Raw genomic sequence first — 15,735 nt, 5'->3', positions numbered from 1 at the left:
ACACTATATGTACTATACTATTTCTTTTTATGCCATTCTCTCCCATTAATTTTGTGCATCCAGTATTTTTATTCAATAACACAGCTTTTTTTTTTTTTGCAAAATTTTACTTAATTTCTTGCACTATACTACAAACTACTAAAAAATTTGGCTACTAGAGTAGCATCGGTATTTGTAGCGCACCACTTCTAACCACTAACTATTTTTTAAAACTTAATAGATAGCTTAATAACGGATTAAATGCTACAAATTGGTACTTTTCAAACTGTTTCAAGGAAAACTCAACAAGTTAATGTTTTTTCATCATTTTTTTGATAATGCAAAGATTTCATTTAAATGCTATTAAACTATCATTTCAAAATTTTTTTTAATTAGAAGTTATTTATGTCTTTTTTCGAACAAAGTTTTCAGCAAATGGGAAGCATTCTATTTTTCCAAATTTTCCAGTTTTCTTGTACTCAGCTGACCATAGTAATCCCTTGCTATATTGCACTTGTCAGGAGACATCAGTAACGCATGATATGTCTGAAAATGCAATATGACAGAGGTCATAAAAGTAACAACTTGGTTAACGTACAAATTAATGATGTGCACCTACAACACATTATTGTAGTTTTCAGACAATGTTCTTAATAAAGACAAGAGGAAAGATAGGCTTCCAGTTGATCTTTTAAAAACCTTAAAAAAAAAAAAGTTTTTTTTTTTTGGAACATGAGTTGAAAATTTCAGCTTGAACTGTAACGAATTTAGAACACATACATAAGTTTTTTCATTGAAGCAAGAAGAAAATAGTTTTTTCTGGGAAATATATTGGTTTCTGTCATGTGTCAAACATATGGCAACATTTTTTTATAAATATTATTTTACAGAAAACAAAGGAAAAGTGTGATATAATGAGAAGAGATCTAACAAAAGTTTACTGTATATAAATTTTTTTCTGCTTTCCTTGTGCACCTCATCCATGGAATTTTTGTAAAATAAAAATGATGCAATATATTTTTTTTTGTTCAAATAAATAAATAAATAAACAGCAACTCAATCAGCAAAATGATTTAGTTTCTACAAGCGATGGATGATGATGGCACTTGCATGTAGTTCACAATACTTGGCCTGTCATTTATTGCTTCCACTGTAAAATTTACTTTTTTGTGACTTTTTGTTTTCCCCTTATTAGCCCCTCAATTATTTGATCTATTTTGGTTGAACATTTTTTAACTGTGAGTAAATCCCAGTGTGAGTAAATTTTTTTCTGCATTCCTAGTTGTGGCTATAGAAAATCGTTGTATGAATAAAAATGCATAAAAAGTGGATGTTAAGTGAAAGGTCATTGTTTTCTAAATTGTTTTGTTGGATAATTTCGTATTATTTGAATGGAATATGTATGTTAGCAATTTGTCTTCATGTTTCTATATTGATCCTGTTGTTTTATTTTCTGAACAGGGATGATGAAACTTTGTATGTATCTGCTGGTGAAGCCTTTTTAGGCAAGTAAGCTTTTTCCCTATCAAAATTTATTTTTTTAAAAAATTAACTTGTAATGGAAATGGAAAATCTACTCATAGTTAAATAGATCATATCCTGTTTTTTTTTAATCAAAAATTAATGTTGCTCTCAAATTAAGACGTCGAGATTTCTTCTAACAAAAAACAGAACGTGTACTGAAAATGTAACTCTTGCAGCCGATATATTGCTCACAAATATAAATTTCAAGGGTAAGAAATTGTTCAATTTAATTAGCAGAAACTTACAGCAATGTTTTAACGTATCATATTATATGTTAATAGAATTTAGGCTCTAGCATATAAACTGTTAAAAATAGTGGTAAATAAATAAATTAAGTAAATAAATGATAAATAAAAAATGACAAACATTATTCATGACTTTTACGGCTTTAAAAATACCACTATCTAAATTTATTCTCCAGCTGCTCATGACATTAACTTGATTACCTTGTTGCGGAAAAGAAAATTTATGTGAAAATTATCTTGACTTCAGCACTATTATCAGAAAGTTACATCATGTAATTAATTAGTAGTTTAAAATTCATGAATCAAATTTCTATGGTGTTGTTGTTTAGAAAAAAAATATTTAGTCTCTTTCTTTGAAAAGAAAATATTTTTATTCTTTGTTTTTATGCAAGGTTCATTTTCTTCACGTGCACACACTCACGCAAAAAGAAAAAAAAAAGCCAGGTTTGAAAATGTATTGTAAAAATCAGCATCTTTTGTTTTTATTATGTTTTTCATTCTTTAAAGTTAACAAAGAGTAAAAAAATGCAAAACAAAATGCAAGGCTTTTTTTTTCCACAGAAAGGAAACAAAAATTGTACATACATGCTAATGGCTGTGTACGTAAATATTGTGTTTTGTGGAGATAGTGATTTAAAAGCCAAATTTAATAAGTAAAACACAATATATTTTAGCTTCTAGCCAATCAAAAAATGTAGATGGAAGTGCAATATCAATCAAAGAAAGTTGTTGTTGTACAACTCAACCAAGTTCTTCATTTAAGAATTCAGAATGGGTGCTTTTAAATGTTGGAGGCAAACGTTTTGCTACTACAAGGTAAAATAAAACTTTTAAAAATTGTAAATTTTCATTGTAACATAAAATGTTTTTACATTTTCTTTTCTTTTTTTAAAACAGGAGTACTCTAATTACCAAAGAACCCAACTCTATGTTAGCCTGTATGATTGCGTCTGAAGAAAGTTCTGTTTTGCGTCCAAGCTCTGTTGATGAACATGGAGCATTTTTGATTGACCGCAGCCCAAGTTATTTTGAACCGATATTAAATTATTTAAGGCATGGACAATTAATCTTAGATAAATCAAGCAACCCACAAGGTATGCAATTACTTACATGCTTGAATATCATAGGAAGCTGCATTATGTAAAATCCTTCACATGAATGTTTTATTTATGTAAGTTTACTGAATGGTTTATATCCCCAAAGCAGAATACTACTAAATTTGCGACGTACGTCGCAGAACAGATGCCTGAGCTGCAGAACAATTCTGTTCAAATGTGAGAGGAAAACTGACAAATTTTCTGCAGAAATTCTGCAAATTTCTGCAGAAATTGCGGTGCAGAAAATGTGCAGAAACTGCGGTGGAGAAAATATGTAGAAACTGCAGATTTTCTACAAGTATCTTCCAACTCAAGATCGAATTTTGCAGAAATGCTGAATAATTCTTAAAATTAGAAGTAAATGTAAAATTCTTGCAAATTACGATAATTTGGCGGAAAGCTCGCGATGTTGAATTCGATAAGTCCTTTGCAGGACTTTCACAATCGATCTTCATCCACCGCATTTTCCGCCACACACGTATGTTTTCGAAACATGCCAACATTGAAACACGTCCATCGCCAGAAATTGCGTGTCACATTTAAGATTTCAATCCCTTTTGCATCCAGAAAATATTTCAAATATTTAGAAAGTTTTGAAGTGTTTTATTATATGCAACCAAAACTCTACTCATTTTATTTATTATTTCAGTAATTTCTTTATTTAGTAACATTATTTTAATTACTCTTTCATGCCACGCAAAATTAACCAAAAAAATGTGGTTTGATACCGAGGTTCAGATTTTTATAAATTTTGTATCTTTGCTCTTTCTATGCATTTTAGAAAGCATATAAATTATTTTTGGAGAATCTCAATCGGTTTAGGTTTGACACCTTGTTAAAGTTTTTTTTTTAATTTATAGTTTTCATGATCAACTAATTTTACAAATTCAGTGCTCTTTAATTAGTCATTTGGTTGAAAGCTGTGAAGTTTCCGGAAATATCTCATTTCCACAGAAATAAATAGCAACAGTCCAGTTAAAAAAAAAAAATCCTATATGAAACGATTTTGATTTTTGGCACGCAATTTGTGGAAAATGTCACATTTTTTCGCGTACAATGCTTGAAGTACTTGCAGAACAATTTTGGTCAAATGATTTTACGTCGCAGAACATCGTAAAGTATTCTGCTTTGGGGGTTTATATATTTAAAAATAAGAATATTTTTTCTTTCTAAGCATTCACCTGCAAATATACCTAACAAGAATTGCCCTGAAATAATGTTTAGGCAATTTAAAAATCTGAAAACAATATATCCTCAACAGTTTTTATATGAACAAGTACACATTTGAGGCCAGAAAACCTCCAAGAAGGAATAATTTCTGTTTTTTCAAAACAAAACCAGAGGCTCATTTAAACCTAATCAGATCATTTCAACAGAACTTGAGAGTAAAAATTTTAAATTAAGTTGTAAGCAATTCACTTTTTTGTTTTCTTTCACAGTGAACTTGCTTCTTCTTTTTTTTTTTTTAATTGTACCTTCATTGAATTGTTTTTCTTTCTACATATGTCATTTTGCTTTTTATACATTTGGAATTTTTTTTCTCTGCTTTCAAAGTTTTTCAGCTGCTGATAGTTTTTTTAAGCATTGAAATGTCTCGCTAAATTATAAATAAATAAGTATCTGAATTATAAGTAAGATCAAAATGCATTCACACTGTGTTGTCCTATGTATCTACTTATAAATGTTATTATTTCTTGAAATAGTAAAGATGTTTCCGTTTAAAAATTTCAAGTAGGATTTTTTTTTTGTTCTTTTTGATTTCTAGTTTATATTTTGGTATTTTAAATTTTGAAAATGCTAAGTTTAATTTCAAATATTATAATACAGCCTTAGGCAACTTAAACTAACGGCTAATCTACTTTCCAAGTTTGGCAAGCACTAAGAGCAACTTCAGGGAGTGGGAACAGATTCCCCCCCCCCTCACTGCACCACAAATTCTTTACAAAAATAAAAATTTTATGAGGCATTCACAGTTTCCCTGAACGGATTTGTAAATCAAATGGTTTTTGGGGCAAATGGTGAATGGCATCAGAAATGCCATTTAGAATTTATTATAGAATTGTGGTAGATGTGAATAAAGCTCTATTCAAGACAATGGCAGAGATTCATGGGGGCAAGGGGGGCGACTGCCCCCACTCTTTTTTCATCATCAAAGATTACCTCAACCTTTAAGATTTTAATTTCAAACTATTCTGGGTGAGATAACCTAAATGTCACCAAATATTGTTTAAAATTTTAGTGTTTAAACTTCAATTTTGAAAATTTTCCGGGACAAAATCTCAGAGCGCACTCTCTCCTTCCTTTAAATTCAAAGCTGACCTAAATTTACATTATAAAGACTCCATTTTGAGGGAAAAAATGCAGGAAAAGAATCCCACAAGATAGCGTAAAACTGCGTTTTTAAGACTCCAACTTTAAAAAAAAAAAAACGGAGATTATTTTCTGAAGTCCCCAAAGGAAATTCAAAACTGAATTCTTAGGATTTCATCAGTTCAAAAAATAAATAAATAAATAAAATAAATTAAAAAAAATACTAGGAGAACCTCCGAAACCTTTTCGTTTTTCCTTTCCTTAAGTCGGTAAAAGAGAAGTCTGAAATAACGTTTTAAAAGACGTTTAAAAAACGTTTTTAAACTTCGCGAAATTTCTTGGAGCAAATCCTAAAACCCTTGCTCTAAGTTTGCTAATGATGGCTTTAATTTGCGTCTTTAAGACATCAGTTTAAGATTTTTTTCAATAAAAAACCTTCTTTATCATTATCTTACCAAAGTCAGTCCAAACTTCTTCGTTTTTATTATTATTATTATTAGTACTTGGACTTTATTTTTAAAAAAGACTTTACGGGGACAACCCTACAAACTCCTTTCCATTCCCCAAACGTTGACAAAACTCTACGAAAATGGCGTTTTTAAAACTACAATTCCAAAACATTTACACGAGAGAACATCGGAAGCCCTCTCCCTCCTCCCTCCCTCCCTCCAGTCACTCAAGATAGCCTAAAATAATCTTCAACTTCCTAAAAATAAATTTACCCCCGCACTTTTAAGCCCCACTCACCACCTCTGATTCAAGATGTTCATTTTTACCCTACTTTGGAAATGATGCCTTCATTTTTAGTGTTAACAATTCCTCCTTGCATAACACCCATCACAAATTTCTCAAATTTATTAAAAATAGCAAGTGGGAAATAATAGGAAAAAAATTATAAAAGATGTTTAATACAAATTAAAAATGACATACCGCAAAACAGGGTGACTTTGTCCGATTTTAATTCGAAGTTTCTCCTTTTAAAAGTAGTACTTCAAGATTTCACTTTGATGCTCTAAGGTTTTGTAATGTTGTCTCTGCTTTGTGTAGAATGCAAAGGAATAGGCAGAATGATTCCTGATAAGTTATTAGTCAAACAGGTGGTTTTGTAGTCTATACGGCTATTCAAGGAAATTTTAGTGTGCTCCAATTTACATCTGAGATATCCACGTGTTGAGTCAGTAAGTATCGACTGTTATATTTTACTATTGCTTTTATAATAAGGAAGAAGTAGTTTTTTCATTTTTCTTTTAAAAACCGTACACAGTAGATATAATTCTTGTGGGCATTTTCACCCCGGCTTTTACAAGAAATTTGGGGTCACTTTGCGCACTTGATTCATACAAAAAAAAATGGATCCTTACTTGAAAATCTATGAATGAATACGGATTACTATTAATATATGTATGTTTTATTATTTGTTTTGATCAATTTTAGCAAAATGCCACACACATGTAAAGGAAAACTGGGGCACCACCAATATGTCTTTTATACAATTGTTGAGCTCAACAAGGCAATTTGTAATGTTGTTGAGCTGGGGTTGCCAATTTGACTGAAAAGCAGAGGATTCTCCATATAACTTTTGAGAAATCTCAAGGCAAAAGCATAAACAACCTAGGGGGAAAACATGCCAATCAGTGCCTGAGGAAAATGAAATAATTAAACACACATTTTGATGTGCGATGATTAAGAAATGCCTCTGTCATCAATGGAAAAACGACTCATTGATAAAGATTACTTGTCCCCAGCTGGTAGAGTGTGTGTGAAGTTCAAGAAAAATCTTTCAGAGGAAGATTGGTTTAAGTCATTTCTAAATCATTCTAAAAAAAAGCTCTCGCAAAATAAATGTCAAAATCTATCCCGATCAAGATCCTAGTGGAGGTCTTGAATCTATATCTTCTTATTTCAATCATCAGTATAAATGCTTGCGTACCGTTCCACCCGAAAACCCCCTGAGCTTTGATGAAACTGATTTTAGTGATGACCCACTTTCCAAATTATGACATTTCGAAGTGGAGTCAAGTATCTCCTTTGCTAATACTGTTGCTGGTGGTACTTAGCTACTATTAATGGGTAATACTATTGCTGGTTGTTCCTATAAAACAAAGTTTTTTTCCCCTTTTTTTTTGTACATTTCAATGTTTATATTCAATTCCAGCACTCCTTTGTTCAATAAATATTTAAAAAAATAGACAGTGTGGTTTTATTTACTCTTGATAAAGTTGACCTTGTCCAACAAAATATTTGAAGGCATTTTCATATCAAAAGTATAGGTGGGCAATGTCACCCCTTTTAGCAGGTTGACTTTGCCCACCCAGTTTTTCATTTTTAAAAAATGTATCGCATGAGTCAAAAATGTAATGCATGATCTCGATTCCTTTTGCCTTCCCCCTAACCACAAAATTTTCATTTTTCCAATATTCTTCAGCAAGTACAAAAAAAATTAATCTGAACTTGAAAACTGGGCAATGTTACCTCGGTTTACGGTATGTTATAGATTTAAAGAAAATGCAAACTTTAATTATGAGCTCAGACTTTGGTTTTTTATACAAGTATAAAAATCACAAGTTTTTTTTAAATACATCAAACGTAAAGTCTAAAAAATTGCCACTGGTTTGTAAAAAACTCATATAAAATGTTTCATTTGTTAATGAGATTTATAACATAGCCCTATTGTTCATTTACATCCACAAATCCATGAAAAATATAAGTTCTTGGATTTTTGTACATTTCTACAGGCAATGTTGGAACAGCAACAATGTCAAAAATAATGACTGGAAATACATGATTTTCTTTACATACAAACTCGGTTTTTGTATTATTAACTCAACGGAATCCCTGTGCAATGATTTTTCCATCCTCTTCATCCACGTTATTCATTGTGCTGGCATACTTGTAGTGCGTAGTAATTGTGAAATAAAAGGGCAATTGTGAATTTGTAATAAAATTCTAAAATTAAGAAAATCAGGAGAAATAAATACCTGAGCAATTCGGCCACTTCAAAAGAAGCAGGTTTATGCATTTATTACAATAAAATTGAACCACAAAAAAATAATAAAAAACTAAATAAATTCATTAAGAAATTTATCCAATGCTCATGAATCTGAGGTACTAGAAGAAAAAAAAACTTTTCTCAGTAATTTTTTCTTTCAAGTGGTTCAATGATTGTTTCTAAGATTTAGTAGCATATTAAAAAAGAACTAAAAATTATACTATTTGTTGTTTTTTCATAATATTACTGTAAATATTAAAGTTATAGATGTCGTTCATAACTCCCCCAATTCGCAATTCCCCCATTCAACCCTACTTCAAACAAATTTTATTGGACAGAATTTTTGACTTTAAGCATATACAATGTAGCTTTTCTGGTTTTGAAAGCTTCAGTATTTTCTAAACAAATAAAAAACCTTTGTCAATAACAACTTGACTGTGAACTCATCTTCTGAAGTTGATGAAGAAATGCTTGCAATAGTTGACTTAAAATGAGCAAAATGTATTTTAAATCCAAAAGCTGGCAACTGCAAAACATTACCTTTCTTCTATGCTATGAGATTTTTTTAAAGGTAAATTTTTATTGAATACGAGATAATTAATACATTCCCTTTCATTTGACCTAATTACTAATGGAACTAAAATAAGATGTTCATTATTGAAGTATCTTAGCGAATTCTGAGTTTTTTTTGTTGTTATTTCAAAATTGGATGTAGCAAACCCTCGGCTATAGCGATCTCCAAAGTCGGTCAGTTGAGGGTTTGTTATGGCAAGGTTGGACTGTATAAACTTTTAATTAAGAGGTTGAGCCTAATTTTTTCCCAGAAAATAATATTTTTTTTTCTGACAAAAATCAAGGTCCTTGTTATGAACTGAAAACAGGCTGAAGATCGATGAGTTGCTTAGCGCTTTATTATATTGCTTAACCATAGCGTCAATGGCCAAAATTTTCCCTTACTCTCAATAACTGGGTACTCAAGTTGAATTTTGAAGATTTAGAGCAAAAAAATACTTTTTTTTCTGATACCTCTTCTATTTAATTGTTTCATTGAAACGTTTTCTTCCACCCTCATTTGGGAAATGTGTGTAGCTTGTTTTTACCAAAAAACGAAATGGCTTATTGTTTTTCCAACATTTTATATTTACGTTACATGCTAAATGGTTCATTTGAAAAAAATGTGTTTCTCCACTTTTATTGTAATATTGGATGCATTAGGTCTTACGCTTTAGTATTTCATATTGATTTAGTTTATTTATACCAGTGATGTTCAACTTACGGCCTGTGGACCACATGCGGCTGGCAAAGCTTATACATGTGGCCCGTTGCATCGAAAAATATTATCTGTAATTTTTATCCTCACTGTCATTTGCTCAACCTTTGCTCTCATGCCGTCTGACATTCATAGGTATACTCAAAAAAAAAAAGATAGATCATATATTCTAACTGAAATATTATTGTCTACATATCAAGAGATACGAAGACCCTGATTCGGTATCACTGACGATGTAACAATATGTTTGTCCATCAACAAAAAGAAAAAAAGCCGTAATATGAATAGTTTTCCACTTCACATCATAACAAAAGCAACTCTGGAGCGACCAAAAGTCACAACTATTTTGTTTTATATTAAAACAAAATCTGGTGTTGACACAATTGATCAAATGTTTCGATAATTTCGAAGCATTTGATCGAATAATGATAAACAATGGGTGTAATACCCTCTGAAATTTAAAAATATATTACTCCATATTATGAGTATACTTTATTTCATTTAAAATCTTAATTATACAGTGAAACCTGTGTAAGTTGACCACTTGCGGTGCAGTACTTTGGTGGTCAACTTAGACGGGTGGTCAACTTATAGAGGGTAGTAACAAAAACTGTTTTTTTTTTTGTCATTTCTTCCCCCATGCATTCATTTTTTAACTAATTGGAATACTTTAAACTTCATTTCATTGTTTAACATTACTTTAAGACAATAAGTAAAATGGTTGAAAATATTTTTAGAGATTATTTACCAGAATGACGCGTAAATTATCATACAAATTCAAAATGTCTGTAAATCGATCGAAGAAAAAAATGTCTCATTGCTTATGAAAAACTACTTACTTGACATGAACAATTCCTAAAAATTCATAATAAGTCAAAAGTGACTTAAATTCTTTGATTTTTTTCTTGTACATTTGTAACAATAGTAATCTACTTTTCAACAAAATAACTTCTTAATGAAGTTTGGCGCATTTTCTGGGACTTAACATAAACCCAATGTTTTTAGATAGAAACATAAATATTCATTGGTGTTTTTAAAAATGTTTGGTTGCTTATTTGATGCATAACTGATTACACTTTTAGTACAATCTAATGCTTTTGCCAAGTGGTCAACTTACAAAGGGTTTTTTACAATACTCCAAACCAAAGCTGGTGTATATTAGTGGTCAAGATAGACAGGTGGTCAAGTTACAGAGGTTTTCCTTCATTATATAAGATAGGACTAATTCCGTTCCTGACAAAAGCGGTCAATTTAGACAGGTGGTCAACTTACAAAGGTGGTCAACTTTACAGGTTTTACTGTATCTGTCAATGTAATTGGAATAAACGTCAATAATGCAAAAAGTTTCTTTGCATCTAAGATCTGCAGTGTGACTGGTATATGTAATATGCAATGTTTTCAAGTGTTTATTAATTTTTATTTTTTTATAGCATGAAAATTTTTTTGGGCATTAGATGTGAGTCCAATACTTTGATTTTACACCAACAAAATAAGTGAAAAAATTGAAAAACGAACCTTTATCAAAAAAAAATATTTGAGGATTTTTTGGGGGCGGGATGCGGGGGGGGGGGGGGGTCTTGCTTGAGCGTCCCAACTTGCCACAAATGTTCATGCTTTTGTAACTATACACTTCTCTAATACTTTAGACTAATAATAATGGTGAATACAATGCTGTTTTTCCTATGAAATATAAATAATTGCTATGTAACTGCCGAAAAGAGAATAAAATTAGGGGGCAGGAAAGGGGGAGGGGGAGTGATGGGAGAAAACAGTGGTCATATTTTTATTCAGATGACAGTCATCACAAATTATGTCAGAAGCATTTTGAAGGGGTATTTTTTGATGTGCAGTGTAATGGGTACCGGTTATTGGATATAGGTATAAAATTTTAAATGCTAAAAAACTTCCCCCAAAAATCTTTCTGAAAACACAGTTACAACTTTCTTTAGTTCACATTCATGTAAATAACAAGGATCAAAAGCAATTTTACCAAGACCTAGTTAGAAAGGGTAAAATTATGATAAAAGTCGCAAAAAGATACCCGGGTACCCAGTCATTGACGCTTGGTTTAATTGTCGTATTTTTTTAATGTTCGTAATTTAAATAAGTAAAAAGTGTGTAGGTTATGAATTTCATGAATTCTAGTGCTTTATTGTTGTACTTTATGTACATATTTCAAGTAAATGAACCAAATAGAGTTATTCAATTATTATTTTTATTATTTTTTTATTTCTTGTGCCTTCATGTACTAGAAACCACTGAAAACCTTACTTTTAAGTTTTTGTCTCAAAAGGAAAAGTTGTATGCTGCAGTGCTAAGCACAGAAATCATATCTGCAGCTGTGCTGAAAATAAAAAATTGCTTTTTAAAGTTTTACTTCTCCATACATTTGATTCAGAGTCCACTTTTACAGAATTAAAAAAAAACATATTCATAAATGAATATTTAAAAGATGTTATAAAAACTGCCTGGAGACATTAACTCAATTTTGCAAAAAAGTGCAGATACATCTTTTGTGTTTAGCACGCCAGTCTTGGGGAAGGTGTTGTTCCTTTGACCACTTTAAAAAATTTAAATTTTCCTAACTTAAATATTAAAGCTAAATTAAATTCTTTCTATTTTATTGTAATTAATATTCTTTTAAAATTGTTTTCAAGGTTCTAGTTTTAATTTTAATCTGTTTTATTTGATTAAAAATAACAGTACTGTGGTTAAAGGTACAACATACTGTTGGGGCGATCTCCCCCTTCTTAGATATTTTTCACAAATTATTGCTAAATATTCACAATAACTCTTTAAAAAAAAAAGCTAAACAGACCCCTAAGCTGAATTAGTCATACTGAAAATTATTAAAATATTTATTAGATTTAAACTAGAAAAAAAATAATGTTTTTTTATTGCTTTTTAGGTGTTCTAGAGGAAGCAAGATTTTTTGGCATAGAAAGTCTTGTGAAGCTCTTGGAAAAAGTTGTCCAGGTTATAAGTTTTATGAAATTTTAACTTGATTTTTGAAATAAGTACAGGAACATTTTAATTCTACTTATTGTGATTTGTTTCTCATTGGTTATTTATTTTTTTCTTTTTGTATCATTTTACAATTCTTCTAATGTGTTATTTGTTTCAAATTTTGCTTTTGTATAGTATTAGTACTGTAAACTATTAAAGTGTTAATTCGATATGGCTGTAATACAAAAATAGTTTTAACTTCAGGGTTTTTTCATGTTCCTTGCATTGCCTCTAGTGGTAATAGGCCAAAAAGTAGTTTTGGAAAATTTTCGACTGATGTACATTGTTTTTTGACTATATTCCAAGCGATTAGCATGGAAAAGTATAGTTTTTGGATTGTCACTTTATCTTTGTAGAATGTTCACAATCTGAAGTCTTTGCTTGAACATTTGTCTCATACCTCTCTGTGACAAAACTGTTTACCCTATTAATACATTGCTACTGTTTACCTCCTTGATACCTGCTTCTACCATTTTAATCAGAGATAAGCAGTTAAGCACTTTTTATTATGAAGTTGGCTTTGAAAGTGATGTAATGTCATGAATTTGAATTTGTTGGGAATTAAGTGTTGTTGACGTAGTTTGGGTGTATCTTGTGAAATGCTGAAGGAAATCCCAAACATCAATTTGAAATGAAGTGGTGGTCAAGTGGCTGTAAAATTAAAATCTTAGTTCTCCAAGAAATTAAAAATCCTACCTGATACTTATTATGTCTATTTGAGCTGCTAAGGCAATTTTCCAAGCAGGGATTAAAGAAAAAGTGGAAACTATGAGGAAAAGAAGAGAAAACCTGACAGTCCTACAGTGTGTTCTTTTTAAATAGAAGTGTAGGACATATGAAATTTAATCAGTTTCTCCATTAGAAACACCAAAGTGAACAGTTTGCCTCTGCCATAGATAATATAATTTTCAAAGTCCATACAATCTGTTACGACAGTTTTAAAGGTAGAACTTAAGTTTGTTTCAAAGAATTGTCTGTTAAAAAAATGCTGTGAGTTTGTATTGTGCTGATGATTAGAAAAGATAATTAAAGGAATGATTCAAAAAGATAATCTTAGTTTTGGGATGGAACATTTTTCTTCATAGGTTGAAGAAAAACTACTTGCTTGAAAAAAACTCTTGCTTTTTTCAAAAGAGAAATGTGCACTGAGGAAAGTGCATAAAGATTATGTAATATTGCTAAAGGGCCATTTCACAGTTCCAAATTCAGAGTCTGCAGCATGACACATTTTTTGCCATAACTATTTATTTTACAGTTTCATTAGCTCAAAGTTTTATTCTGAGTTAATCCTACCAACACATAAACTCAAAATAAAACAATATGCTAATGAAATAGTAAATTAAATAGATGGCAAAAGAAGTGTGATGTTGCGGTCTCTACATTTGGACAGAATACTGCGAAATGGCTCCTTAGCAAATATAAACTGATCCACAAAGCTACCTTTGTTAAGGAAACCAATTTGGCATATTTTGAAAGTTCACAAATATGTAAGCAAAAATGAAACAAGTAACAGAGAAAACCATAAGACATGCTTTAAAAAATTTGATTTTTAATCGAATAAGCAAAAGAAATTAGCTTATTAAATGAATAAACTACACCCAAACCTGTTTTTATGTGGTAAATGGGGACAGCATAAAAAATTGCATTAAAAAAGATTGTTTGAAACTGCATGAGTAGCTTTAAAAAGTTGTTTTCGCAACACAGTTAAAAAAAAATATATGCTGTGGATAGAGACCACATAAAAAAGTCATACATAGAAAATAACCCAAAAACTTACAAAATAACCAGAAATTCTTTAGCTTTAAACGAAATCAAAGTAAACCAAGTTATGATAATTTTGCCGAGTAGTTGGACAAAATGTCCTGAATAAGGAAATTTTTGGATGTCACAGTGACTATCCATTGGGGTGCCTATATCGTCACTTGAGGATACTATCTCGCGCTCGTTTTAAAAATAATTTCGTCAATTGAGTCCCAATTTGATTGAAATTTTCACATACTGCGCAAAAAAAAATTCCGACAAAAAAAGACTGCGCAAAAACAGATTTGAGTGTAATTCATTTTGCTTATTCGATGAAACTTTTCTCCTCACGCACCCCACCTCTTAGATGTAACCCTTAGGTTTTATTCAGAGAACTATTCAGTTCATTAGATTTACCAAGTTGCAAGTGTTTGAATTGTAAGGTCCCCTTACGACATAAGTGTCTTATATGGGATCCAATCAGGAGCATGAAAAGTTTTTCTTATGTAGTTCTTTCCCTAAAGCTCCATTGTGTGGGACCTTTGAACCTGTAAATAGACTACTGGTATTAGAAAGAGCAAACTTAAAGAAGCAGTTTAAAACAGCAAATTTTCTACAGGGTTGTACAGTAACCTCAGCATTTGTAATTTAAACATTTACTAGTTTTTATTGTTTTCAAATATACAAATAAGGTGAAATTTAACAATAGTAAAATAATGTTCCTTTATTATTTGCAACTATGATTTAATTTGATTCATTAACCTTAAGCTCTTCTTAAAGCTACTTTTGTTCATAACAACCAATTTGGTTCTTCAAATAATTTCTTAGAATGTTAAATGAAATCTGTGGCCTATAACATTAAAAAAAAAACAAAAAACAAAAAAAACAAGGATATCTAATGACTTTTTTTGACACGTAACTTCTGGTACTGGACATTGAATTTCAAAAAAGGAAGAGAAAATGGAACATGAAGGTCATTTCTTTCCCTTTTAACCGGATATTCATTCTTCCTATAAGCTAAGGCATCGTAAAACTTCTGCAGCATTTTATACAGTTCAAAACATCCTTACTTAAACTGTAGTCAAATAATTTTCATGTTTCACAAATGTGTAAGCAGGTTGGAGACTAAGACACAAAAAGAACTATTAAGAAATGCTCCAAAAAGCAAGAATTTTAAATAAATTGGCTAAAGAAATGATATAAAGTTTAGATGAAACTGATTCATAGCTCCATAGTCTGTTGTTGAGAACTAAGAAGAAGTAATTTCTGATATAGTAACTTGGTATGTATAATATGTTGAGTGTGTAAATGTGGGATAAGATGTGTGTGTCATGTCAGTTGCTAATAGGGAAGTGTAGGGATACTTGATCCCTCAGGAGACTAGTTTCTTCTCCCGAGTCGCAAACTCACTATAATACTCAATTTGAATCCTGTCAACATTACAAAGCAGCCATGGTAGGTTTACATCCCCATCTGTCAGCTCATCCATTCTGAGCATGCTTTTGATGTTATGTGTCATTGTCAGATTTTAGCTTTGAGATTATTTTTTGAAGTATGGCTTTAAAAAGTTGCTAG

At 30.8% G+C, this 15,735-nt stretch overlaps 1 protein-coding gene across 1 annotated transcript in view; it reads left to right on the top strand.

The window, feature by feature from the left end:
- The window catches only part of LOC129218886 (BTB/POZ domain-containing protein KCTD9-like), a 55,372-nt gene that overhangs the window by 8,946 nt on the left and 30,691 nt on the right, over nucleotides 1-15,735 (top strand). Inside the window, exons 3-6 of the mRNA XM_054853207.1 lie at nucleotides 1,441-1,484; nucleotides 2,423-2,564; nucleotides 2,646-2,842; nucleotides 12,323-12,390. Of these exons, the coding sequence (XP_054709182.1) occupies nucleotides 1,441-1,484; nucleotides 2,423-2,564; nucleotides 2,646-2,842; nucleotides 12,323-12,390 (451 nt within the window). The remainder of the gene's footprint in view (nucleotides 1-1,440; nucleotides 1,485-2,422; nucleotides 2,565-2,645; nucleotides 2,843-12,322; nucleotides 12,391-15,735) is intronic.

This window comes from Uloborus diversus, chromosome 3, assembly GCF_026930045.1.
Source record: "Uloborus diversus isolate 005 chromosome 3, Udiv.v.3.1, whole genome shotgun sequence".
Classification (NCBI taxonomy): Eukaryota; Metazoa; Arthropoda; class Arachnida; order Araneae; family Uloboridae; genus Uloborus; species Uloborus diversus.
The sequence above is the reverse complement of the archived record's forward strand: the minus strand, read 5'-3'. Positions and strand labels throughout refer to the sequence as shown.